Source organism: Malus sylvestris, chromosome 10 (genome assembly GCF_916048215.2).
Source record: "Malus sylvestris chromosome 10, drMalSylv7.2, whole genome shotgun sequence".
Taxonomy (NCBI): Eukaryota; Viridiplantae; Streptophyta; class Magnoliopsida; order Rosales; family Rosaceae; genus Malus; species Malus sylvestris.
Window position 1 is genome coordinate 33,621,181 of NC_062269.1, and position 27,356 is coordinate 33,648,536.

General features: G+C 37.2%; 4 protein-coding genes across 7 annotated transcripts; 3 read left to right on the forward strand and 1 right to left on the reverse strand.

The window, feature by feature from the left end:
* Positions 1-5,230: 5,230 nt before the first annotated feature.
* Positions 5,231-7,404, forward strand: LOC126584614 (uncharacterized). The gene is made up of 5 exons (XM_050248945.1): positions 5,231-5,461; positions 5,600-5,734; positions 6,419-6,456; positions 6,577-6,643; positions 6,899-7,404. The coding sequence occupies exons 1-5, from the start codon at positions 5,252-5,254 to the stop codon at positions 7,307-7,309; spliced, it is 861 nt and encodes a 286-aa protein (XP_050104902.1). The 5' UTR covers positions 5,231-5,251; the 3' UTR covers positions 7,310-7,404.
* A 292-nt stretch (positions 7,405-7,696) lies between these two features.
* Positions 7,697-8,807, reverse strand: LOC126584615 (protein SUPPRESSOR OF GENE SILENCING 3-like). Of its 3 annotated transcripts, none has more exons than XR_007610037.1 (2): positions 8,541-8,807; positions 7,697-8,410 (listed from the first exon to the last, which is right to left on the reverse strand). XR_007610037.1 is itself a non-coding variant. In XM_050248946.1 (2 exons), exons 1-2 carry the CDS (start codon positions 8,650-8,652, stop codon positions 8,191-8,193), a joined length of 282 nt encoding a protein of 93 aa, XP_050104903.1. In that variant the 5' UTR covers positions 8,653-8,807; the 3' UTR covers positions 7,733-8,190. The 3 variants fall into 3 exon arrangements, 1 of the variants encoding a protein (XP_050104903.1); XR_007610036.1 differs by having other exon boundaries at positions 8,504-8,807; XM_050248946.1 differs by having other exon boundaries at positions 7,733-8,410; positions 8,591-8,807.
* Positions 8,808-12,029: 3,222 nt separating this feature from the next.
* On the forward strand, positions 12,030-12,625 carry LOC126586883 (uncharacterized). Its single transcript, XM_050251848.1, has one exon. It carries the CDS (start codon positions 12,168-12,170, stop codon positions 12,402-12,404), a length of 237 nt encoding a protein of 78 aa, XP_050107805.1. The 5' UTR covers positions 12,030-12,167; the 3' UTR covers positions 12,405-12,625.
* Positions 12,626-14,139: 1,514 nt separating this feature from the next.
* On the forward strand, positions 14,140-20,248 carry LOC126586756 (zinc finger CCCH domain-containing protein 37). Of its 2 annotated transcripts, none has more exons than XM_050251698.1 (12): positions 14,140-14,532; positions 15,237-15,475; positions 17,314-17,373; positions 17,468-17,545; positions 17,626-17,688; positions 17,781-17,990; positions 18,151-18,188; positions 18,285-18,331; positions 18,450-18,568; positions 18,761-18,814; positions 19,026-19,178; positions 19,344-19,704. In XM_050251698.1, exons 1-12 carry the CDS (start codon positions 14,259-14,261, stop codon positions 19,425-19,427), a joined length of 1,419 nt encoding a protein of 472 aa, XP_050107655.1. In that variant the 5' UTR covers positions 14,140-14,258; the 3' UTR covers positions 19,428-19,704. The 2 variants fall into 2 exon arrangements, with proteins under 2 accessions (XP_050107655.1, XP_050107654.1); XM_050251697.1 differs by lacking the exon at positions 19,344-19,704 and adding an exon at positions 19,845-20,248 and having other exon boundaries at positions 14,143-14,532.
* Positions 20,249-27,356: the final 7,108 nt, after the last annotated feature.

The following is a 27,356-nucleotide window of genomic DNA, read 5'->3' on the forward strand; positions in this document are numbered from 1 at the left end:
ACCCCGCCCACGTAATCCGGGTCGGTCCAAAGGGCCCGTTAACCTCTTCATGAATCCCAGAGGAACCCACCACCATGCTTTATAGCAAACGAAGCCATCTCGTGAGCAGCAACGTTACCTTCCCGGGAATGAACCCGAACATTTTTTTTTTTTTTAAACAAACGATATTATCTAAACTAATGGGGAGGAGGTGGGCTCAGCCTCATAATTGGCTAGCAATAATGTAGTTCGAATTCGTCTTTGATAAGAATTGAACTTAAGACCTCTCACTTACAAGTGAAAATTAATATCAATATACCGTAGTACTAAGTGAAGAGAACCCGAACTTAACAATATCAAAATGCGCATAGCTAAAGAATCATCAAATAACACCCCTTCTAATATTGCAACTTGTTCCATTTGTCTATTAATCATACAAATCAACGATTGGGAATCGGACATCAATTTATATGATATGGTATGGATTTATCATTATTATGGCGTCTCGTGTTAATCGTATAATGTCAAAAAAAATTATATGTGATTTTATAATTAGCACTATTAACGTTTAAAATTGGGAGGTCAACAAAAATCAGTATGGTCAACTTTTGTTGGCCCAAAATATAAATCTAAGTTATGAACAAAATGTGGTAAGTGGTTCACCTCTAAAAATAGGCTACGTTCAATGTTGTCTCGTTGACAGGTACTCGACCCTTTTATATAGGCTCTAAGTGAGCTCCACAAGTACTAGGTCCTTAGTTCTATCATGTCCTATCATTTAATAGGCCAAACACGTATATACGACTTACATGATATTCCTCATTATCCACACAACACGTGGAGAGGAACTAACGTATGCTCATAGCTAATTGCATAGTTTTGCGGGTTGGCATGTACCCACTGTTCCAAAAATTCCCGCCTAGGAGTTAGGCGGCTGGCCACCACCTGATTAATCCCTAGGCGTTTGAAAATTAAGAAATTGCACCTAGCCCTGCTAAGGCCCCCGCCTAGACTGCCTAGGCACCCACCCATGCTTGCCTAGGTACCCGCCTAGGTCGAGACTCTCTAATACTTTATAATTTTTATGTCCTTCTGTTATGCATTATGTGTCTCAATGAAATTATGTATTTTTAAGTATAAATGTCTTATATATACAATATTTTAATGAATTTACTTAAATTATAGTCCGCCTAGACCCTTGTATGCCGCTTGACTAGCACATAGCGTCTTGTACTTAGAACTCAAAGATATGTGAGAGTTGGTGAGGTATGAGGTGTTGTCTAGGTTCTTTACTACTAGCTTCTTGAGACAAAACGTCTCCCTCATCTGATGTGAGTAACGAAACTGCACCCCAACAGGCGAGTAGCAAAGAGCACAGATTAAAAAGAAGCCGGATGTACAAATTGGTTTCCAAAACAATGGCATATTGGAGAAATTGTTTAGATAGGGTTGTTCCGTGCTCTTGTCCGAAGCTCACAGTGTCTGAAACTATGAGTGTGATGTCGTACCAGGCAGGCACCGTACCCAAAATTTTCTTGTTATTATAAAGAGGTAAGTTCGCAATTACAAAGACATTTTGTATTACTCAATATTTCTAATCTAATTATTTTAATAGATTTACTATATTTTAAGGTTTAGGGTTTAGGTGAAATAGTGGAACGGTCTATTCCAGGTGAAGTAGTGGCAACGGAGGATAAACTACAATCCTTGTTCGCGAAACCGTTTAATGAAATGACTATTGCACAGAGGCATGTAATGTATGCTCGGCTTCAATCACTACTTGCTTAGGAGGAGGCGTTTTGGCGTCAAGGGTCCAAAGAAAATTGGTTGCGCCTTAGGGATCAAAACATACGATACTTTCACCAAAAAGCTACTAGACGTCAGAGAAGAAATGGGCTTCATAGGTTGTTTGATGAGTCGGGACAATGGCAAGAAAGTAAGGCAGGTATGGAGGCAGTTATAGTCTCATATTTCATGAAATTGTTTGATTCAACAGGAGCAAGTGATGCCTCGGGGATTTTAAGTAGGGTTGTTCTAAAAGTCACGCATGAGATGAATCAAAGTTTGATGTTGCCATTCTCTGATGAAGAAATTAAGGATGCATTATTCCAAACGCATCCTACTAAGGCGCCAAGCCCTGATGGAATGACACCTGGTTTTTATCAGAAGCATTAGGTTGTCGTTGGTAAGGATGTTTGTGATGGCGTCAGGGAATTTGCTTCTGAAAGTTAACTAGACACATGTTACTTTGATACCCAAGAAACTGGACCCAACATCTATGACTGAATTGCGGCCTATTAGTTTGTGTAATGTGATTTACAAGATATGTTCTAAGGTGCTTACGAATAGATTGAAGAGTATCTTGCCAGATATCATTTCGCCCTCACAAAGTGCTTTTATTCCTGGTAGATTAATTTCTGATAATTGTTTAGTGGCATCGGAAATTGCTCATTTTATGAAGAGGAAAAATAATGGTTGGAATGGAGTGATGGCACTGAAGCTTGATATCAGTAAAGCGTATGACCGTATTGAATGGTCTTTCTTGGAACAAATAATGCGAAGATTGGGTTTTGCGGAGGAATGGATTACTTGGATTATGCAATGTGTTACATCTGTAACTTATTCCGTTAAGCTCAATGGGGATTCGGTGGGTCTAGTGCAGCCTAAGAGGGGTATCCGCCAAGACGATCTGTTGTCTCCTTTTTTATTTGTTATTTGTGCAGAAGGATTATTGGCACTTTTGAATGCATGGGAGGCCCAAGGAAGGATAAAATGGATCAAAGGGTGCAATGATGTAGTATAAATCATCTACTCTTTGCGGATGATAGCTTTATTTTTTCCAGGAGTACTCTTGAAGAATGTTTTGAGTTGAAGACTTTGTTGCGAATATATGAAGAAGCTTCGGGGCAAGCAGTTAATCTGTCTAAAAGTGGGGTGGCATTTAGTGCAAATGTGAATGACGTGGATGCTCAGTTGCTTGCAGATTGTTTGGGTATGACTCAAGTGCAATACCATGAGAGGTATCTTGGTTTGCCGGTGTACACAGGTAAATCCAAGAAACAAACGTTCGTTTACATCAAAGATAGGCTATGGAAAAAACTTAATGGGTGGAGGGGGAGTCTTCTCAGTAGTGCGGGAAAAGAGATCTTAATAAAGATTGTGGCCCAGGCTGTGCCATTATATACTATGCAAACCTTTTTGCTTCCAAAGACTTCTTTTTGGTGCGACCCAACTCGAGAGATTAATCTTGCCTACGTGCAGGGGATACCTTGGATTCATCCAAAAATTTGAGGGTGCGTCCGCTTTCAGGATTTCATTCCCTCAACTTCTTTTAGGTCATGAGATCCAATTCAATAATCCAATGTGCACACAAAAAGTATTACAAAGTTAGCAACTTTGTCCACATGGTGACACGTGACGATGAAAGACAAAACCATGCAAAACTTACCCACTCTTGTAGCTAGGCTGCTTCTGCCAAAACTAACACCTTCGTAACTACAAAACTTCACTGCAAACAGACTTCCTGCCAAGCTTCTTGGTCGCTGTCCTGCATATCCATGATAACTTGCTAGAATTGCTGGAATAGCTCTCATTTGATAAAATTTCACTGCATATACATGATAAACTGCAGAGCTAGGCGTGCACCCATTCTTCATCATTTGATCAAAGACCACCAACGCATCCTCTTCTCTGTCAACCCTTTGAAGTCCATCTATAAGGGTTCCATATGTAACAGAATCTGGGGAGAGCCCCTTCAGTTGCATATCCTTGAAGATCTTAAAAGCACCATTTATGTTACCAACCTTGCAAAACCCATTGATTAGAATGTTGTAAGTGATGATATGTTAAATTAAACTAGCAAAGACCACACATTTTATGTGTGAGAAATATAATTTTTATCTTTTCTCAAATATTTTAATTTTAATTTTTTGATTGGAGAAGTCATTTGTTTTTAGGGATCTTTTGATATGGGTCCAATTGGATTAAAAATTGGACATATTTCAGAAGTTAAAAGTCACTAAAAATTGGATCTATTTCAAAAGATAGGCTATAAAATTAGACCTCTTGTAAAATTTCCCTTGTTTTTAACGGGTTGGCAGACATTTGAAAAATAAAGGAGTTGGCAGTTGATCAAAAATAAAGAAAGAGAGAATGAGTTTAGAGGGTAGTGATATGGTGATATGAGCAAAAACTTGTTTGTGTGAAATTACTTTAATACCCACATTTTTTTTCTTTTTTAATATTTTTTTCAGTTATGTTTTAAAAGTTATAATTGCAATTTCATTGATTTTAATTGACAAAGAAAGTTCTATTAATATGTAGTTGAGATTATTATTTTATTATATTATAAAATAAATTATTAAAACCAATAAAAATTTAATAAAAGACATTTAATAATTATTAAATAGAAACAGTTCATGTTTTTTTTAAAAGAAAACTAATGAAAAGGGCTTGAAAACTTTGAGTTTTAATGATAATGACAAAATAAAGGGTAAAATGAATAGTATCAAGTTTGACTTTTTAGTGTAAAAATGTGGTTTTTCGTTAAAGTGAACAGTACCACAAGCTTTTCATTAAAACTCTCTTTTTTTAATCAAAAGGGGACCGGTCACCTTATAGCTTGATTGAAAACACCAAAGGGGCAGGATATAAAGTTCACCAAAAAAGTTCTCAAAAAAAAAAAAAAAGGCAGGATATAAACAACACAATAAAGGAAAATTAAAGGCTTGAAAACTTTAAGTTTTAACCAAAATAACAAAAATATGTTGTAAGTGAATAGTATCATGAGTGACTTTTTAGAGTAAAAATGTCCTTAACGTTAAAAATGAACAGTACTATAAATGTTTCGATAAGACTCTGTATAAACAAATGTACCGGTCAACAACAACATTAATTATAATGATGATAAACAATTAATAATTAATAATTAATTTTGAAACTTATATCAAATTTGACAGCAATGGTCTTGTTGCCAATCTATGTCACCTTCACATAGAATTGACATTTCGATTTGAGAACATAAGTGTAGTTTTTTTTTTGCTATTATAACTTACGTGGATATTTTGGCATTTCCTTTTAAGATGTTCTAATCTGATATTTTCACAAAATGAACGAAAATGACAATAACTACATGTGAAATCAAAAGATCAATGTTCACGAATTTTTAATTAAAAAATAATTATTTTAATTAAGTTAAAATTGAATGATCATTGCTGGAAATAAAACGTAAACGGCACCTTTTCGGTGTTTTCTTGTGGCTAGTTATTCTCACATGGACAGTGAGAGAGAGACGCCGACAAAGTCAGATACAATGTTACTGCGTTTTTGGAGCGTTTCCAGCTCCAGTGCGTTACACAATTATCTGGCTTTCCCCTACTCGGAAAACCACCACAACCCCATTTATAAACGACGCCGTCTAACTGCACCTTTTTGTCTCAGAGCTCAGTTGCTGGATGAAATCACTCAGCTCGCACATAACAAGGTGGAATTCGATTCCGGGTACCTCTAAAGTTTCTTGCTTTTTACGATTTTCTGGATTGAATTACTGAATTGCTGCATTTTTTGGGATTCTTTTGGTCCCTGAAGTTCATCACTGAGATAAAGTTTGGATTTTGGGAAGGTTTTGATTGCGGCTGGAGTTTCAGCGGCGGTTGGGCAGCTCACGAAGCCGGTGACTTCTGTGATTTTGTATGGCAAAGAGTTTGATTTCAAGGCGGTCGTTCAGGCTGGGGGATTCCCTTCTACTCATTCCTCTGTAAGCCCCGTTTTTACTGTACTGTTACTGCTGTTTTACTCGATGTTCAATCAGTAAACAATGTAACTAAGGTCCCGTTTGGGATTGAGGTGATTTTAAAAAAAATGACTGTGAAAAAAAGCTGAGGGTCATTTTTGTGTTTGGTAAACTGAAAAAAAAAGAGCTTATTTTGGAAGCTGCTGTGAGAATAAGCTGAAAATCAAAGGAAAAGCTGAAGCTGCTATTTGCTGCTTTGAAAAAAAGCCAGTTTTTTCAAAGCACACGGAGCTACAATGCTCCTTTAATGAAAAGACACACTATCATCTTTTTCCAAAAGCACTTTCACAAAAAAGTTTACCAAACACTCTACTGGCTTTATTTCACAGCCGCTTATTCTCACAGCACAGCCGCTTATTCTCACAGCAGTTTTTTTTCAAAGCACAGCAATACCAAACCAGCCCTAAGTTAGAAAGCATTTCTGCTTATTTAGAAAGCACTTATGCTTCTCATGAGGAGTCTTTTGCTGGAAGAACATATAAATGTTTATTAAGAATGTAAGTGCTTTTAACTGTCAAAAATTGATAGAAGTGCTATGGCCACAAAAAGCACTTTCAAACAGGCTCTTAATTCATTTTACTCACTTGGGTTTTGAATCCTGATTAGTTGACGCTGATGAACTCGCTTTTTGTTACCATTTTTGGATAGGCAATGGTGGCTACTGCAACAACAATTGGCCTTGAAAGGTATGCACGCACGACCCGTCTTCTTTCTCCTCGATTTGATGGATATAAACATCTTTGTATGTATAGTTGAATATCTTTGTTGGATATCTTACAGCTGGTTACTGTATTTTTTCGTTCAAGGGGCCTTTCGGATTCAATATTTGGCCTAACTGTTGTTTATGCAGGCCTAGTGATGTATGATGCTCAGGTATAAATGTTCTTCATAGTTTTACACCTCGAATCCATCTCTTCTCTCACTTGTTCCTTGAACCTATTAATTTCGAGAGTTCGTATATTTTACAACAATGCCATCTTATCCCACTAAATAGGGGATCGGTTGTATGAATCTTATAACGTCATTGCGCTCGATTTTGCGCCAAGTCTTCTGTTATTAAGAAATAACAGTTAATAATACTTGTCTTAGAATAATGATCAAACTAGAGGCAAATCCTTACTTTTTCAGGGGGTGAGAAGAGAAGTTGGCACTCATGCAATATTACTGAACAAAACATTGCCCATGAACACGCCTGCGAACTCAGTTCCTACGAAGGATAGAGGTAGAATCATCTCTCAACCTAAAACATCATCGTCGTTAAAGTCGGATAGCCTTGAGTCTGTGTTGTCTGAGGAAGCAAATTATTTCTCATCAAAAGCAACAAATGGCCATTTAGAGTCTCAGTCCAACAAGATAAAAAGGCAAATTACTCAGAAGCAGATTTCTTCTGGCTTAGGAACTAATGCTGAGGAAGGTTTAGAAAGAGCTACCAATACTTCAACTCGGCTAAAAGAATCGATCGGCCACACTGAAGTAGAAGTCACGGCCGGTGCTTTGTTGGGTTTCTTCGTAGGATTGGTGGTGTATGCGATAATGTGATGTATTGATTTCTCAAATTTTGTATTATGATGTACTGCCCGTGTTACGGGCAAACTAAAAAATTTCTCCTTAATACTATCCCTCACGTAAAACCATCACATGGTACAATATTGAGAAATGTTGAAAGGATTATCTTAAAAGTGGAATTATATCACTACTACAAAAAGGGATATCACTGGCGCTGTAAAACCGACAAGAACACCAATTACTGTCGGATTTTTGGTAAAAAATTGATATTAAAACGTGCAATGTCGGATAGAGGAACCGACACCAATACTACCGTCACCAAAAGGGTAATGATGTTGCTTAGCCCCCTTAATCCACCACCAAGAAGCAAAGTAATATAAAAAAAAATGAACAACAACGTTGCTTAAAAGCGACATCGGCTCTTACGTCGCTTATAAGCAACATGAAAATCCGATATGATGGCGGTCAAAACCAACATTAAATAACAAATAAACTATAAAAATATCACACTTACTGTCGGTCCAAACCGACATCACATAAGTTAAATAAATAAACTAGTCGAGCTACTGTCGATCGTAACCAACATTACCTAACATCTCCATACAAATATACAATCCATACAAATTCTTGCCGCACTCTTGCAAAAGTTTTTGACACCAAAACTGAAAAAGGATAACATTTATCGACAACAATTTTCTGGCATAGCCAACTGATGTTAAGTAACTTCAGATCTCTAAAATAGCACCATTCGAAACATTTGGTTCAATGCCTTTTCCTTCTAGGTATAACTCATGGAATCTATGTTTAAACATACCACAAAAGAGATAAAAAATACCCTAACTTCAGTGACGTACAACTGATGTGTCACACTCTCTCCTCCAACAAAATGCACTGCAAACATCTAGCCTTCAAAGTCAATTTGAAATTTCTTCAGGGAGATGCGGGGAATATTTTTCCATGAGCTGGGTTAATTTGGCATCAAAATCCTTCTCCAGTTCCACTTCTTCCTCCCAATGCCTCCACTTCATTGCAGCTTTATCGTCATCATGAGCTTTCATCAGCATGTCCCGCTCTGCCATAAATTCTTCCATCTCTTTTTCTTGAGACTTGATGAAGTTCTCAATTTCCTCTGACCTACAGTCATAAGGAGTATGGAAGAAATATAAATCAAACAAAACCAGAAGCACCACATGGGTAAAAGTATTGATCCTCTACTGGAGGCCTAACTTTCTTTGGTCTACGCATATTCTTTATCACAAATTACTTGTATTTTTGTTCCTCTGTATCTGAAGGGTTGAGATATGAGTGCTTCACCTTGTCACGTTCCTCCTACTGCAGCCTCTCAAAATTTTATTCCTTTGCATCCCTTGATTCATGAATTATCTTGATTTGGTCTTTGAAGAATTGTTCTTGCAGATACTCTTACAAATTTCACGCCATAACTGAACAAGGATAATATTCATCGACCACAATTTTCCGGCTTTGTAACTTCAGATCTCTAAAATAGGAAAGAAGGGGGTAATGGGAAAGAGGGAAATGAAAGCACGGAAGTAACAAGAAAGAAGGGGTTTAAATATGGTTAAAAAGTTAGCGTCGGTAAAGACCGACAGTTGCTGCAAGTGGCATCGAAATAGGAAAATATTACGTCGGATAAAACCGACGTTAGCCTGACAACATCGAAATAAAAAACCTTTGCGTCGGTTGAAACCGACATGTGCCTGACAAACTTAAGAGTCATTGCAGGTGGCCTCGAAATAGGAAAAGTTTGTGTCGGTTCAAACCGACGTGAGCCTGACAAACTTCACAATCATTGAAGGTGGCGTCGAAATAGGGAAATTTTGCGTCAATTAAAACCAACGTATGTCTGAGAGACATGTCAGTGAATCAGTGATTGGATGTGGCGTCGAAATAAGAAAACTTTGCGCGTGCCAAAAAAGCGAGAAAATTCCCGCCCAAAATATTTCAATTTATACCCCTAAAAATTATAATAATTATATATATATTAAATTAAATTTTAAAAATTGATGACCATTAGATCGGCTTAAATATACATACCATTCAATTTCTTAAGTGTTATACGTACAAAATAAATAAATTTAAATCTACTTAATAAATATAATGAATACAATTAATGAATTCGATCTTCAATTTAAAATATTTACACTAGTGGATACCACAAAATCCTATATTATACTTAATGAAAATATAAATAAACTCAATGTTAGCGAATCTCGTTTTGATGTGATACGCATCCTACGAAACCAATTTCAACGATCCAACCGTTAAACTTGTTTATATATGCTTCGAGATTGCATACGCCAAAAATCGGAAAGAAAAAAAAACAAACATTTAGAGATCAAGTAACTGGACAAAACTTTTCGACGGTTATAAACAAAAAATCACGATTTAACGGTTATTTTAATTCCGATTTTGATTATTTTTTATATGAATACAATGAATGAATTCGATCTTCAATTTAGTGAATCTATCGTTTTGATGGGATACGCATCCTACGAAACTAATTTCAATGATCCAACCGTCAAACTTGTTTGTATATGCTTTGAGATAGCATACACCAAAAATCGAAAAAAACAAACATTCAGAGATCAAGTAACGGGACAAAACTTTTCGACGGTTATAAACGAAAAATTACGATTTAACGGTTATTTTAACTCTGATTTTGATGATTTTTTACAGCTACACTCCTTGACCCTATATGAATACAATAAATGAATTTGATCTTCAATTTAAAATATTTACACTAGTGGATTTATGTTATACTTAATGAAAGTATAAATAAACTCTTAAGTGTTAGTGAATCTATCGTTTTGATGGGATACGCATTCTACAAAACTTATTTCAACGATCCAACCGTCAAACTTGTTTATATATGCTTCGAGATCACATACACTAAAAATCACAAAAAACAAACATTCAGATATCAAGTAACGAGATAAAACTTTTCGACGGTTATCAACGAAAAATCACGATTTAACGGTGATTGTAACTCCGATTTTGATTATTTTTTACAGCTACACTCATTGACTCTATATGAATACAATGAATGAACTCGATCTTCAATTTAAAATATTTACACTAGTGGATACCACAAATTCTTATGTTATACTTAATGAAAGTATGAATAAACTCTGAAGTATTAGTGAATCTATTGTTTTGATGGGATACGCATTCTACTAAACTAGTTTCAACGATCCAACCGTCAAACATATTTGTATATACTTCGAGATCACATACGCCAAAAATTGCAAAAAACAAACATTCAGAGATCAAGTAACGAGACAAAACTTTTCGACGGTTATAAACTAAAAATCACGATTTAACAGTTATTTTAACTTCGATTTTGATGATTTTTTACAACTACACCCCTTGATCCTATATGAATACAATGAACTAGTTTGATCGTCAATTTAAAATATTTACAGAAGTGGATACCACAAAATCTTATGTCATGATGATCAATGAAAATTGAGAATTTTGTAAAAGGAATAACATGCAATCTTTGAGTTTTATGGCAAGGTTTAAACTTTTAAGAAACGCTTCACAACCTTGAAAACAAAAACTCTTTCATTTTTGCATATCCTTGCACATTTAACATTTTGTAATAGACTAGTAGTGTATGAATGTTTGTTTATTAGACTCTTATTTTCGAGTGTAGATGTAGTACTTAAACGACAAATGTGTTTTAATGTTTTGAAGTAATATTTATGTGGCAATGTGTGGTATGTGCAAATTTAAGAAAAAAAATATTTTTCTTAAGGGGTCATATCGGGTCGGGTTGGGTAAAGTGACCCGACCTGTTAAGGACCCGTTAAGATAATGGGTGAGACACGACACGGTCTGTTAAGATAACATGTGTTACACGAAAATAACAGACATGACCCGTTTGTCAGGTCTAGTTGCGTGCCACCTCATAAACTCATCCTTAAGAAAGATGCAAGAGAGAAAGAAGAAAACATGGGGGAGAGTATATAAATACCATCAATTTGTCACTTACAACCGACACCGGGTTTCGAAATATAAAAAAAAAACTAAAATCTATGTCGCTCAGAACCGACGCAGACTTTAAAATATTTAAAAACAATAATTAGTGTCTGATATAAGCGACACCAATACTTTATGTTGCTTAAAAGCGACACTATTTTTTTAAAGCAACACCATTATTTAAAAATTATTAAAATGTATGTCGGTTATAAGCGACATTAAATGTTTACGTCGGTTAAAAGCGACATAGATAGTTTATGACGTTTACAAGCGACAGTAAATCCGACGTCATGTTTAGTAGGTGTCGCAAATGTCTTATCCGCCACTATATTATATTAAAGCGACATCACCCAGTAACACAATAAGTCCATTTTGTAGTAGTGTATATAAACTCTCTGTTACCTCATAATTAATATTATAAAATATTATCTAAAAAACATAAGATGATAGCAAGTCTATAAATAGTTTCACTTTTAAAAATATTTTCTTAACATTTTTCAACAATATTTATGTCGTTAAATCCATGTCGGTCATTATAGCAGAATAGTACGTTGATACGGTCCAACATGAGCGTAATTTGATCGTCATGCATGTTTTTCCATGAAAAACATGGCAGTAGCTTGCATAAAGAAACGCATAGGGCTCTAGGCTTACCTGTAGCAAGGCATGCATTCTTGCCACGCAGCCTAACAGGTGTCGCAGAAACAATCGATCCCCACGACTCTCAGAGCCTATATATGCGCGCGCCGCGCACACACACAAAACACACACAACGCACACACACACACCCACCTCAAATCACCAAAGCAATTTAAGAAGATATATATAAATCAACGGTCGTCATTTCATCGGCAAATAATTTGATCATCGGAGATCATAGTTCATAGGTATGTCAGGAGCACAGGGAGCTCAGCCGCCGGGGTCAAAGACGGCGACAACGTACAAGTCGGTTCAAGGAGGGGAGAACAAGAGCAGGACGGAGCTACGATCCCAGCAGGACCAGGGTGGCGTTCAGATAGACAAGCTCGAAGACAAGGTGGAGGATGCTGCCGGCAAAGGTGGCCCCGTCTTTGGCGCCGGAAAAGACCCGAATAAAAAGGACCTCGGTGTCTCCGGCACTGGCTAATGATTAGCGCTCAGGCTGCGTGTGCATGTGTCCCTGGCTCCCTGCTGCTAAATACTAAGTAGTATGTTTTAATCAGCGTACGCACATCACTACATGTATTTGCTTATGTATCCAATCTCATGTGAAATTTTTTTCAGAGTTAATTTCTTTGCCTTTTATTTTGTTCGAACGATACTCCACTCGAAATTAATATAAAAAAAACTACGACAAACTTTCATCAATCTACTTCATTTGCTCATCAATCGATGTGTCTTTTTTACTAAAGCGATACGGTTAGTTTTTTTTACTAAAACGAAACCTTTAGTCAATTAAATAGTTAGTCGTTACTTTTTTCCTTGCGAGAAAAGAATAAAGTGCTTTACTCTCGTTTACCTTCTCGGTTCCCAAAATTAACGTTACATCGTAAATTAATTGGTAATATGAAAAGTAGTTGAATAATATCTAAGCACTTATAAAAGCTTTTTTTTCCTGATGTGGACTGATATTCTCAATACATCTCTTAATGTGTGACGAATTTTTAAATCTAGCGCATGAACAAAACAACTCGAGTGACGTGAAACATGTATGTTTATTAGGTTTCACGAATTAGACAATTTACTTTGGGATTATGAAAAAAGCTGAAGTTCTATAGTAAAATTAATTGGGAATATGAGCAGTAGTAACATTATATATAAGTACATTCTGTTCTTTCTCCAATATGGAATTGATACTCTCAACTAATCACGATGCAATACTAGAAGATCCGATTCCCAAGATCGGTACTAATATAAATACGTGAGAAGATCTGATTCCTAATGTCGGTACTAATATAAAAACGTGATTAGTGGCATTAACGTCGGTATACGACTTGAGTTGATGGTAAGATTAAGAGCATCTTCAAATAATGCATTTTGGCTCACCTCTAAAGTGGGTGATGCTTACTTGTTCATCCCTCATTGATTACTGTTAAATTGCATTTTGCTCACCTCTAAAGTGGGTGATCCTTACTCGTTACTCCTTCATTGATTACTGTTAAATTAATTTAGTTTAATTGATTTAAGTTACGAATCTTAAAATTTAAATAATTTGACGAGAACCGGATTGAGCAAAAGTATATTCTCATCTCTAATAGCCTATACAAAGGTTGTTAATTTCTTGCATAGCCTATACAAAGGTTGTTAATTTCTTGCTAAATTTGAATAGCTTAGCTACGTATTTATTTGTCCTATAGAATTTGTGAAATCACTTATCAAATTTGGGACCTTCACCTTCATTTCACTTTCCAAACCTATGGACTTTCAAGTCCACCCAACAAACATTATAATTGTATTAAATGTAATAATTTTCGATTAGAAAGAGCCACACATGTATAATTAGTTGGAAAGTCATTTATATTCCTCTCAATTAGAAAGAAAAATAGGCAAGTGTTTAAATTTTTATAAAGAACACATTTTTACTCGTAAATTGACGGATGCACGTTGGGACTAAATAAATTTAATAGGATCAAAAATAAGTTTGATCATATTAATGCTAACTTATTGTGAGGTATAATCCAATATATTTTTTTAGTGTAAATAATATCGTTTGATTTAAAAAAAAACATTAATCAGTTAAATTAAAAAAACAGACGGATAAATATCGAGCCCACTGCCGCAAGACGCATGTGTGTCATTACTTTCCTGGTCGCTAGCAAATTAGCAGTCACTTCACCTAACCTATAGTCTATAGTCCGTCCAAAAATCCAAAACAGTCCAAAAACTCCAAAAGGGACACCGCCCATTAAAACGACAACGGTGGTCCTCAATAATTTCGCAGTTTCTACTTTCTAGGGCACCAGGTCCAATCTGCAATTAATATTATCCACCTCTCGATCAAATGTCCAGCCATCTCTACGGCTTCGGCGCTGCTGCTCAATCAGCTACTTCTGCCGCCACCGCCGCCGCCCTCTCCTCCGTCTACTCCTCCCGCGCCCTAACCGACTCCTACCTATCCGACCCCGCCCTCCGTTACTATTCCGGGTCCGACCCTTTCGCCGACCACCACACCCGAGCTAGCTCCATGTATCTTCCGCCGCATTTGATTCCCCATTCCGCATGGCCAGCTCCAGATGTCGAGCCCGGCGTCCCCGGCGTCAAACGCCCCTCCGAAGGTTTGTTCTTTTCACTCCTCCGCTGTCTATCACTCTACTTCCACTTTCTGTTTGGTTACTGGGAAAGTTGCTTGGGGACTGGACTGCAATCATTTTTTCACGTTTTGTCCTTCTGGGTGTAATTGTTTTTGTTTGTTGTACAAAAAAGTGGGGATCTTGAATTTTATTTATGTTAAAGTACATTACTTGAGGTGTTAAATTTTGTGCCTTTACTGCCTAAGCTTAAATTTTGTGTTGTTTCTAACATAATCTTGTATGTGTATACGTTTCCTGAAGTGTGTCGAATATGCTTTTCGAATTCGTTAGTAATGTTTGAAACTGTTTAGTGTTTCAAGCTTACTCGTATCAAGTCGTTTCACCCCAGATTTCACCTTAAAGAAGGAAAAATGGAACTGTTTTAGTAAAGGCATGTCTGATTATTATAGGGTTAGTATGGGGTGTAGCTAAAATTTACAATTGATTACTGTAGGGTTCATCTGGGTATTGTATTTTTATATGTCTAAGTAAGTACTTAATGTCCGGTAGTTTAGAGATTTTATATTGGCAATTAGGGCCTTCTATATGCACTTACAGAAGCATAAGAATATCTATATATGTGTTTAATATGTGTACTTTCATACTCAAAATTACTTTAAAAGCGATACTTATAATGTTACCTATATGTTTCCTCTGGTTTTCTTGTATATACGTGTCTACTACTATAGCACTCTACCATCAGAGTTATATGGGTGCCTATAATACGATTGGGCAAGAAGCTTGGTATGCTGCGTTAGCCAAGCGCCCTAGATACGAGGGTGCAAGCACTTTGCCTATATATCCACAGAGGCCAGGAGAGAAGGATTGTGCCCATTATATGCTCACAAGAACCTGTAAATTTGGAGAGAGCTGCAAATTTGACCATCCTATTTGGGTTCCTGAGGGTGGAATCCCAGATTGGAAAGAGGTGACTGTTTATTGTTATATTACATGCCTATAGTGGTATTTTATCATACTATACATACAAAATTAGTATTTAGTATTATAACTTCTTAAATTTTATATCTAAAATAAATTTCTTTAGTTTGAGCAAATTGATCGTATCTTAAAACTATTTGTTATTACTGCATTGTATGGTTGTTCTTTGAATGAACGAATACATACTAATGAATAATGATGAGATTTATTTGCTTATGTCTATACTTTCTTATACAGTATAGAGCTCTATAGTCTGCATCAGAGTACAACTTTTTATTTTGAAAATTTACTGTTGTATCTATCTATTCTATAGTTTGTCTACCCGCTAAATCTTCTGTACAAAATTCAGCCAGTGAGGCTGAATTGGTTCTTAAGTCAGTAGTTAGGGAATCTATTGTTTCTCACTTTCTCTTTCTTTAATCTACTACACCTATTGGACTTTACAGAATTTTTGGTTTTCAAAAAAATATTATGATTTCTTCATAATTTGATATCATTTCATTGATCCCAGTTAGCTGTATTTTGACATCTGATTAAACAGTCATGTAGTGAACTGCTGATTAGAAAGAGGGTATTAGGGTACATTGTGTTGGCTAATCCCGTCCCACTACACCTTGTCTATCATGTTTTTCATTGTGAACATTATACCATCTTTAAGCTATGTTGAACATTTTTGGTTTGATTTCGTATATTGTGAAGGAAGATTTGTCAGCCAAACTCTTACACTTAGAAAAGGTAATACCCGATGCAAGAATGTTTTTAAGCAGAATTTTGGTAGATTGATTTGATTAATGTTCGCTGAATGTCTGCTCAGTAAAGTGTCCTAGGTCTCGAATTTGAAGAATTTGGTAGAATGTAGCAGGGTAGTTTTACCCTTGGAAAATAAAATATAGCTAAGGTTAGTTTTGAGCTTTTGACTTGGTTGTTGGGTGTTTTCACTTTTAAACCGTAAGTTATATTTTTCCATAGTCTGAGAGGTTTTTGCAAGTGTTATTGATTATTCGAAGAATTTATTCAATGCCTTAGCACATGCTTTTTTTCAAAACTCATTGTGTTACTGAGTTTTGAGAATCCTTTTGGGTGGTCTCTCTAGAACACCGTCCTGCACCAAAATCTGAATTTTGGTTCTTTGGGGAGATTTTGCTCCTATGTTGAAGTTGTTGTGGAGATGATTTGAAGATAAAGTTCAAGTGATTGGGTTGTTTGTAGTAATTGACAAGTTGAGGATAGTACTTGTACCTTGATATGTTTGAAAGACAAATTGGTTATTGGTGATTGTGAAGGCTGTGGGAATGCATTAAGAATTGCTTGGAAGCTGTCTTGGCAGGTTGCTAAAATTTATTGGAGATGGTGATGTAACGTTTGTGGAGTCAAGTTAGAAACCTTGACATCATTGTAGACACATACTTTACTTTGCTTAGAATCATGTAAAAAGGGCTTTCATCTGATAAACCATTTGCAAGATGACGTACAAATTTAGAAGAATATATTAATTAAATGTATGATTTGTGTTATTCTAAGATTTCATGACTAGATGGACCTAATTTTTAGGCTTACACCTATATTATTGCCTTAAATTTTATGTGCATAGGCGTCCAATCTCATGATTACCTACTTGCTTAATATCATGAATTTTCTGCATGAAATATATTAAATAGAGGAAGTGTTTGCTCTTTTCTGCCTCCTATATTATCTTCATTAGGAATCTATTGAATATAGAAACTGAAGCTGTTGATCAAAGATTGCAGCTGTTAATTTTGTTCACGGGCTATTTTCTATTTGCCTATCAATTGCTATACAAATAAAATTAATCTCTGGTTTATTTAGGTTCCACTTGTTGCTCCAACTGAAGTCCTTCCTGAGAGACCAGGAGCACCAGATTGTCCTGTAAGTAGAAGTTCTATTCTTTCTTCTTTTTGCAGAAATAATGCATTTAAGCACTTGAACTGTTCCTTGATTCTTTTCCATTTATATGTTGCAGTACTTTATAAAGACTCAAAGATGCAAATTTGGTATGAGGTGCAAGTTTAATCATCCGAAGGACAAAGTGATTGCTTCTGTAAGTGCAGATGATATATATATTATCCAAGACTTGACTGTAATCTGGACTTATTCTCTCATGCTTAACTCTGGTTTCAGGATGCTTCAGAAAATGCTGATGTTTTTACCTTACCTGAGAGGCCATCTGAACCCCCATGCGCAGTAAGATATATTTCCATTACTTCTGTTGTGTTCGTTATCTATCTGTTTATAATGTTGATTTGTTTACATTCCATTCTATATTTTTTAAACAGTTCTACTTGAAAACTGGGCAATGTAAATTTGGTGTGACCTGCAAATTTCATCACCCGAAAGATATCCAAATACCATTAGCTAACCAAGAGAACAAAGCTGGAGAAACCGGGACGGCTATCAAGACGGATGGAACTGGATTTTCTGTTAAGGCTCCTATTTCATTTACCCCTGCATTATTATATAACACCAAGGAGCTTCCTGTAAGACCGGTAATGTACCTTTGATAATAAATGGAGGGATGAAGTACTGCATGATCCTTTTATTACTCCTTCATTAACTGCCTACATCTTGTTCATTCTTTCTTGTTTTGATTTACAGCTTTATAATTTTGTGAATTTCTTTTGATTGTGTATCTCTTGCTTCTAACAGGGTGAACCTGATTGTCCATTCTACCTGAAAACTGGAAGGTGAGCATATGTCTTAAGTTTTGTTGATAAGTAATATACTCTAATTAAATTGAAAGGTGACCGAGAATTCTTAAATGGATTTGTTTTCTGAATCAGTTGCAAGTATGGGGCAACTTGCCGCTACAATCATCCTGATAGATATGGTATATTTAAGATTCTGATGTTCAAGATTCCTGGGTTCAGTTTCGCATGTCATAGTTTCAATTGTTTATCAAATACGGTGGGGCATCAGAATTTCATTGCTTAAAAGTTTTTGTACAGCAATCAATCCGCCAATTGCTGCAATCAGCCATCCAATTGTAGCCACTCCGGCTGCAGGTCTGAACATAGGAGTCATTGATCCAGCTGCCTCCATTTATCAAACTGTGGCTCAGCCAACGGTACATATACCAATCACATTGTATCTTTTGTCTTACTGCTTTTTGTTGCTTTTTGTTTACACCATGAAGAAAAAGAAGAAAAGATAGCACATCGCTACATACTGGGAGGGCCATGGCACGTTGTTGTAAAACTTCCATCTTTGTATTTGTTTGCTTAAAAGTTTACTCATGTTACTTAATTTTTTGTTTTAGGTGGGAGTGGGCCCAACTGTGTATCCTCAACGCTTTGGACAGATTGAATGTGATGTAAGCATTCTTCTTCACCCTCTAGTTAAATGAATTTTATTTTAATGCATGTGGTTGTAAAACTTCATCTTGAACTATTTGTTTGTTTTTATTATATGCAGATTTGTCTAACTCTGCCAGTACAGATTTGTCCATAAATTATTCTCATTTTTCTTAAACTTTGGAACCCTAATGATGACTTCTCATGTTTGTTGATTTTGTCATGCTGCAGTACTATATGAAGACAGGGGAATGTAAGTTTGGCGAGCTATGCAAATTTCATCACCCAATTGATAGGTCAGCAGTGGCGCTGTCGGCACCGAAGGCAGTGCCAGTTCAAGATGCAAACGTTAAGCTAACTCTTGCTGGACTACCTCGGAGAGAGGTATGATCCTTCTCTTTAGAACAGTTGTTGCGATTGTACCAAGTCTTTTTTTATTAGAGGGTCCAGGACAGTATTAGTATTTTCCAAAAAGCTTGAGAACTCTTCTCCAGCAACTTGGTAACTTTTCTCAGACGGTTTGATATTTCTATTTCTGTGCATTAGTAGGCGTGTTGGCATGCTTGGCCCCCAATTGTTGGACCAAATCTCACCTGCCGTCTTTGTTTGCATAACATGCCTCAAACATTGTGAAAGGTCTTTAATAACAGAGAATCATGTGGCTGTAGACACTCTTAACGTTAGCTTTGGGCTCTGGACAGTTCCTTGATGAGTGAACTAGAAAAACTAGCATAATGCTGTATTTTTTGTGCGCGGTTGTTCTGGACTTCTTTCCTTTCCACAATTGTGTTTTAGTTCATGTACTCGGGCCAAGGTCCTAAAAGCCTTTTCATAGGGGAAAAGGATCTCCCCGTTTGTACTTGAATTAGAGAAATGTCGATAGTAGAAGAGACAACTACCCTTTTGTTCATTCAGAAGTGATCCTGATGCATTTAATCCATATCGTATATTTTGATATTTTCCTTTGAAAATTTTAGTCTATCGAGGTGTTACATATTGTCTGGAATCTTTGTATGTAAGACTTCTAATAAGGGCAGAACCTTTCTACAGGGTGTTGTTATCTGTGTGTATTACCTGAAAACTGGCACGTGCAAGTATGGTGCATCCTGCAAATTTGATCACCCACCCCCTGTTGAGGTTATGGGCATGGGCGCAACACAAGGAACGTCCGGAGGGGAAGCAAAATCAGGTGAGTTCCCACAGGAACAGCAGTGAGGTCCCTAGCATAAAGAAGTTATTCATTGATCTCTGTTGCCATGCTCTGTTTCGAACTATGCTTTTCGAGCCATTGATGACACTGTACTTGTATGAATCGTTCAATCGACTATTCTTTGTGTTCCGTTTCTGTGGTGTGGTGCAAGTGTTTTTCGGTCCATTGTATCGTAAGTAGTCTGCAAAACTTTGTAGAGTTTATATATGATCAGATTCTATACAAAACTTTCCACTTTGTGTCACTTATAAACTATTCAAACATGAAATACGATCCGTCTGCCTCTAGTTTGTGCAGCAGTTCGAGCTCTTATAGCTCTTCCAGTCAGGCACGTTGTACACTTTGCAAAAGTGAAGTGACTTCCGTGCATCCCTTTTCTTCACTACGTTTAGTTTTGGCATTTGAATTGAATAAGTGTGCGGAAATCATTTTTCCTAACAAAATGATTTTCGATAGAGGCTTGCACCCAAGAATCAATGCGCGTAAACAACTCTGTGATTAAGGTATTTATTTTGCAAGCGATAACAACTCTATACGAAAGGAGACTACAAAGGGGGAAAGATTTGAACTTTAAACGCTGAAACCTCACATATACAGTTCTTACGTTGAATCGGATGAGTTAGTGAAGAAATTGTAGTAACACGAATTTGTGAGCTCACCCGTAACACAATTATCGGTCAATGAATGAAATATTTTTCCGAGGCTTGCAAAAGTCTCCTCGTTGTCCCCAGAAGACTGAACCTTTCGTTTTCTAATCCATTTTTCGTGACTGTCTGGTACCTGCCCTCCTACGATCAAGTTTGCCTTCATAGTCAAAGTGATCCGTGAATGATCAGTTGCTCTGATGAGAACTCTTGGCCATGTACCTTTCCATCTGTGACATTTCCATTTGAACTCATCCAATATGTGGAGGAGGGAAGGAGAAAGTTCAAGACTTTGTAGGCTAATCTATACAATAGAGAAAAATGGCACAACTTATGAAAGCACGACTCTTTGTATTTTAGTTCCTGTCAACGGTAAGTTAGGTACATTTGGTGCGAGGGCTACCCAAATCGTGAGTTAATTTTGTTCACTTGACATTGTATTATTGCCTAAGATGCTATAATAATAGTAATCACATGTAAATTTATTTTATATAATCCGACAATCTACCTAAGTTTCTTTCGTGTATTAGCAAATTCATCCCCTTCCTAGTTTTCAAACACTTCGAGATTAATTATGATTGGAAGGATTTTTAGAACAGTGATTGGCATTCAATAACAGTTTTAATATTCTCATGCCGACAAAAATTGGTTCAGTTGACGATAGACGGGATTTAGTGCGATTAGATTCCACACTTACACCCAGTGGTGGAACATCGAGTCTCTTGGGACAACCGGTCCAATCCAATCAGAATAAGCAACTAAGTCCAATATGTTTTTCCTGAAAAACATAAAAGAAAGTATTTTAGAGATTTGATGTAATTAGAGATTTGATTTGATTTGATTTAGTTTAGGTTTTCTTATCTTGTGGACAAAGGTTTGATTTGATTTATTTTCTTCTTTTATAAATAACTTCTTATGCAAAATAATAAAATATTGATGTATATGAAAATTGTGGATATGTAAAAAAATTATAAATTGATCCCTAAATTTACTTTCAATAATCAACTTTTTTTTTTTTTTTTAAGAAAACCATCAATTTCTTTTAGAAACAGCCAACTTTTATTATGTAACAATCAAACATTGTTTTAAATCAGTCAACTTTTTTAGTATCACTTTGTTTCTTTAAGAAATAGTCAACTTTTATTAAGAAACAATCAAATTTTATGAAGAAACCGTTAAGTTTTATTAATAAACTTTTAAGAAACAATTTGTAATGAAGAGGAGAGAAAAAAAATATATATATAACGTGAGAGAGTAAAAAATAGCCCACAAGTCCTAAGTAAGTTGAAAAAAACAGAAGAAAAAAAGAGAAAAAAGATCATGCATGACAACAAACCCGTATTGGTTATCGCATGTCAGGCACTAATTGGAAAACTGAAGAAAGTCCTTGTTTTTAATAGAAAAACTGAAAGTCTTTGCGAAATTAGATTTTAATCTTCAAATAAGATGAAGTTTAGAAAAATGTCTTATATAAGATTAAAAATTAATTTTAGTCTCTAGACTCTATTTAATGTCAGCATATCAAATGTCTCTCTTTTTTATTTATATTTTTATGGTGTTCATAAATTAAATTTCATGAAAATATTATAAATTTTAATTCTCATTATGATAAATATCTTATATAAGAAAATATTTTCGTAAAGATTTTTCGGTACACATGTTTTTGCATATTTTCTTACGTGCCACTAATTTATTACAATATATTTAGGTACGGATATTTCGGTACACTAGGTTAGTATAATATGTTTAGGTGCGGACATTTCGGTACACTAGTTTATTATAATATATTTTGGTATTGACATTTCGGTACACTAGTTTAATATTATATATTTAGGTACGGAATTTTCGGTACACTAATTTAGTAAAATATATTATGATATAGACGTTTAGGTACACTAATTAGAGGAAGTAAAATAAATATAATGAATTAAAATGTGTATAATAATAAATAATTTTAATTTTAACGTAATAATATTAAATAAGATATCTATTAAATATTAAAACAAAAATATAATATAAATTTGAATTAAGTACACATTAGAGGACTAAAATCAATATCCAATCTCATACTATGTTTTTATGAAATTTTAATCTTCTTCAAGGATTAAAGTTCAAAAACCCCAAAAAATTAAAATAAAATAAATAAAAATCATACACGCGACTTGATGTCTGCGTCCTAAACTCGAAGTCTTCGTCTTAATAGACAGAGGTCACCATTCTGGCAAAGTCCGCATGACAATCAACTTGCATTGGCCCTTACGTACGTTCCGTTTTTCTTTTTCCACAAAGTCATGGTCAAGTGACGGTGATGTTTATAACTCTATTTATTATTATTAAATGAGTTTGAATTTTAAGATCTGTGGTGTAAAGATACAATCTCAAAATTTAATTAAACTCAACTAACATTAATGAATAAAATGGTGAACACTATCACAATTTGAGAATGGTAAACAAAAATGCACTCCCATAAAAATAGGACTTAATATATACGTATTAAAAATAAAGACAAAGTGATGCAAAATCTCCCAACGACGACTAATACTATTCCAAGTCATGCATGAAACATACACATTTGTTCATTCATGCCACTTGGTTATAAGTAAACATCATGCACAAGTTGTATTACTAATTAGTACTGTAGACATCGAAATTTCGTAAATAAATGTTGACCGATAAATCAAAGTGTCAACGCTCATGTATTACATAAATTTTACACGTAGCGTGTGACTCGACGAAAATTGAAATGAGCTGGAAAAGTCATCAAATAGGGCACGTGTCAACACCTGGCAGAAACGACTTATTTCATCTGGGATATTATATTCAAAATTAGGCTTTGGAAAATTCTATAAATACAAGCCTATTTCATTCATTTAAAAGGAAAAAATCATGAGGCAAAACTCTTGAAGCTCTGAAGCTCTGAAACTCCGAAGCTCTCAAGCATCCAGGTTCCCGAAGAATCAAGAAACTGTTCTTCGTTCTTCGTTCATCGTTCTTCCAAGATCAAGCCTCGACGGCCCTTGGATCAACAATCATCCACCAATTCAAGATCAAGCCCCGACGGCCCTTGAAGAAAGTGTTCTTCGTTCTTCGTTCATCGTTCTTCCAAGATCAAGCCCCGACGGCCCTTGGATCAACCATCCACCAATTCAAGATCAAGCCCCGACGGCCCTTGAAGAAAGCACCATCGTTCATCATCCGTTCATCCAAGATCAAGCCCCAACGGCCCTTTGGATCAACAACGTCGACAAATCCACGCATCCAACCGTTCTTCAAGATCAAGCCCAAAAGCCCTTGGAGATCCGTTCATCACTGTTCTTCAAAGATCAAGCCCAAAAGCCCCTTTGAAGATCCACTCAAATCCACCTTCAAGATCAAGTCCACGGCCCTTGAAGAACGTTCATCCTTAGATCAAGCCCAACGGCCCTTTGGATCAATCGCACATCCACAAATACACACCTTACGGAGATCGAATCAGAGGATCAAAATAGAGAGAGATTGTAACCCAAAATCATCAAATACAAATATTTGTTTGTGCACGTTGTTTCTTGTCTCTTTCGTTTCAGGAATTTTCCGTGTTCACAAATTGGCACGCCCAGTGGGACCATCTCTGCCTCTCATCTCTTTCTCCGAAATTCAAGCGCACTTCGAAAATTAATGGCATCAAGGAAGGCTCAAACTGTTCCCGCAACCGGCGCAAAGGAGCGTCCTCGTCGCAAGTGGTGTCACTTTGGGCATCACGACTCGAAGCATGGCAAGAGCTACTTCTGCCACCTCTTTCACCTCTGCATCAACTATGTCAAGGGAACAAAAGCACCCAAGGCACGAGCCTTTGATCACCTTAGCCTCACTAAGGGCACCAAGGGGGGAAAGCCCAAGGAAATACTCCGAATCCATGCTCTCCGATGCCGATTCAAGCGACAGTTCAGCCATGCAAGTCATGACCATTGGAGCAACTTCAATCGATGAGCAGCTGGCTCAAATGAATGAAGCAATCGCAAGGCTAACCCGAACTGTGGAAGAAAAAGACTTGCAAATCGCTGCACTCGTCAGCCGACTGGAGCCACAGGACGACGAGAACCCTAACCCAGAAGATGAGCCTCAGGTGGAGAAAAACGATGCGAAGCCCGAGCCAGATCAAGCAGCGGCACTCATGGGATCTCTTTCTATCCAGCAGCTGCAAGAGATGATCACCAACACCATCAAGGCACAGTACGAAGGGAGCTCAAATACCTCCGAGTTGTACTCAAAGCCGTATTCAAAGAAGATCGACGCCTTAAGGATGCCGAGGGGCTATCAACCGCCGAAGTTTATGCAATTTGACGGAAAGGGAAACCTGAAGCAACATGTCGCACATTTCGTGGAAACCTGCAACAATGCAGGGACGGAGGGAGATTACCTCGCCAAGCAGTTTGTGCGCTCGCTGAAAGGAAACGCCTTTGAGTGGTACACGGATCTGGAGCCTGAGTCCATCAACAGTTGGGAGCAATTGGAGCGGGAATTCCTCAATCGCTTCTACAGCACCCGCCGCACTGTGAGCATGCTAGAGCTAACAAGCACGAAGCAGTGGAAGGACGAACCAGTCATTGACTACATCAACAGATGGCGCACTCTAAGCCTCGACTGTAAAGATAGGCTCTCGGAAACCTCTTCAATCGAGATGTGCATCCAAGGCATGCAATGGGGTTTGCAATACATCCTTCAAGGCATTAAACCGCGGACCTTCGAGGAATTGGCCACTCGCGCCCATGACATGGAGTTGAGCATCGCCCATCATGGGAAGAAAGAACCGATCGCCGACTACAAGAACGACAAAGTTCTTGGGACAAAGGTGGAAAAGGGTGCATGGAAACCCACCAAGGAAGCGATGACGGTCAACATATCTCCCATCAAAATATCCACACGAGGCAAGGTGATTCAAGCCGAAGGCTTTCGTGATCAAGAGATGCGTAGACACACTTTGAAGGAGCTTGAGGAGAAAACTTATCCATTCCCCGACTCTGATGTGGTTGCCATATTAGAAGACTTGCTGGAAAAGAAGGTGATCGGCTTGCCTGAGTGCAAACGGCCAGAAGAGATGAATCGCACCGACAGTCCAAGGTACTGTAAATTCCACCGCTTCATCAGTCATCCGACAGAAAAATGTTTCGTGCTAAAAGATCTCATCATAAAGCTGGCTCAGAAAGGAATCATCGAGCTAGATCTTGACGAAGTGGCGAAGTCAAACTATACCACCTTCACTTCTGGCTCTTCCGACTCAAAGTTTTCACCTCAACCGCTGGGGGCATCCTCCAAGACAAGCAAAATTGAAGGATGGACTCAAGTCACTCCTAAGAAATTGCACAAGAAGCATATGTCTCCTCCACAAGTCCGCCAATCGGAAAGGGGGCAAAGCATCTCTTGTCAACCTTCAAAGCAATGTGAACGTGTTAAAGATGATGAAACTTCGACACGAAGATCGTCCGTCCCCATCACAATGCGTGATTTCTTGCCCGAAGACTTCTTCAATCACTCGGTCAAGGCTCCTTGCTATGAAGATTGCGAGGAACACCTCTCCCGGATTGCTTGACAAAATTCACAAATGCTCCTCGCCTGCACGAGCCTAAACTGCATGGCACAATACTCCTTGTTCGCACGAGCCTAAACTGCAAGACATAAAGCTCATTGTCTGTAAGAGCCTAAACTGCAAGACACAATGCTCCTGGTCTGCACGAGCATAAAAGGCAACATCAACGCTCCTGGTCTGCACGAGCATAAAAGGCAACACCAACGCTCATTGTCTGCACGAGTTGAAACTGCAAACGACACCAAAGCTCCTCGCCTACACGAGCCTAAACTGCATGGCACAATGCTCCTGGTCTGCACGAGCATAAAAGGCGACACCAACGCTCCTGGTCTGCATGAGTTGAAACTGCAAACGGCACCAAAAGAAAATACCAAAAAAAAAAAAAAATGTATTTGAACTACGTTACGACTTGATCTCTTCTTTGGAGGGGTACGTAGGCAGCTCGAATGTTCAATTTTTCGAGTTCAGTCACATCAAAATCAAAAGAATAAATGTTTTATTAAAGAAGGTCAATTTCATTACAAATTTATTTTGTTAAGAAAATTTGCAATTTTCTTTGTACAAAATTAAATTACAGTTTCTTTGAAAAAAAAAATTGAATACATATGTTATTATATGTATTTAGAAAAAAAAAAGAGATACAATTTCTTCAAAAAAAAAAAAAAATATGTTATTATGTATTTAGAAAAAAAAAAAAAAAAAAAAGAGGGGAAACATATATATGTCTCGGCCCAACACCAAGCTCCAGCAGCAACAAAAGGAAGCTATCCAGGCCCAAGTGACAGCCTCCAAGCCCAAGCTTCCCTCCAAAGCACAGAGAGCGACGAAGGCGGTGAGGTCGGCGTCCGGATTCACCAAACCCGACGGCTCCCCGATTTCCTCCAGAGCGTTAATCTCAATACAATCTCGTCCCGTCATCATCTCCTCCGCAAGTCCCTCAGATTCTCCAGACCCTCAAAGCTCATTCCTTTCAAGGTCTTCGGCTTTTCCTCCCTCAGCCCTTTTGAGGATGGCTCCGCCGACCAGTTTTTGCAGAACAATTCAATTGCGGACTTCATGCAGTTCAAAATGGGTCCCGATGGCGAAACCGGGGAGCTGCAGACAGGTCCTCCACGGACGAGCCTCACGCTCCTAGGCTCTGTCAG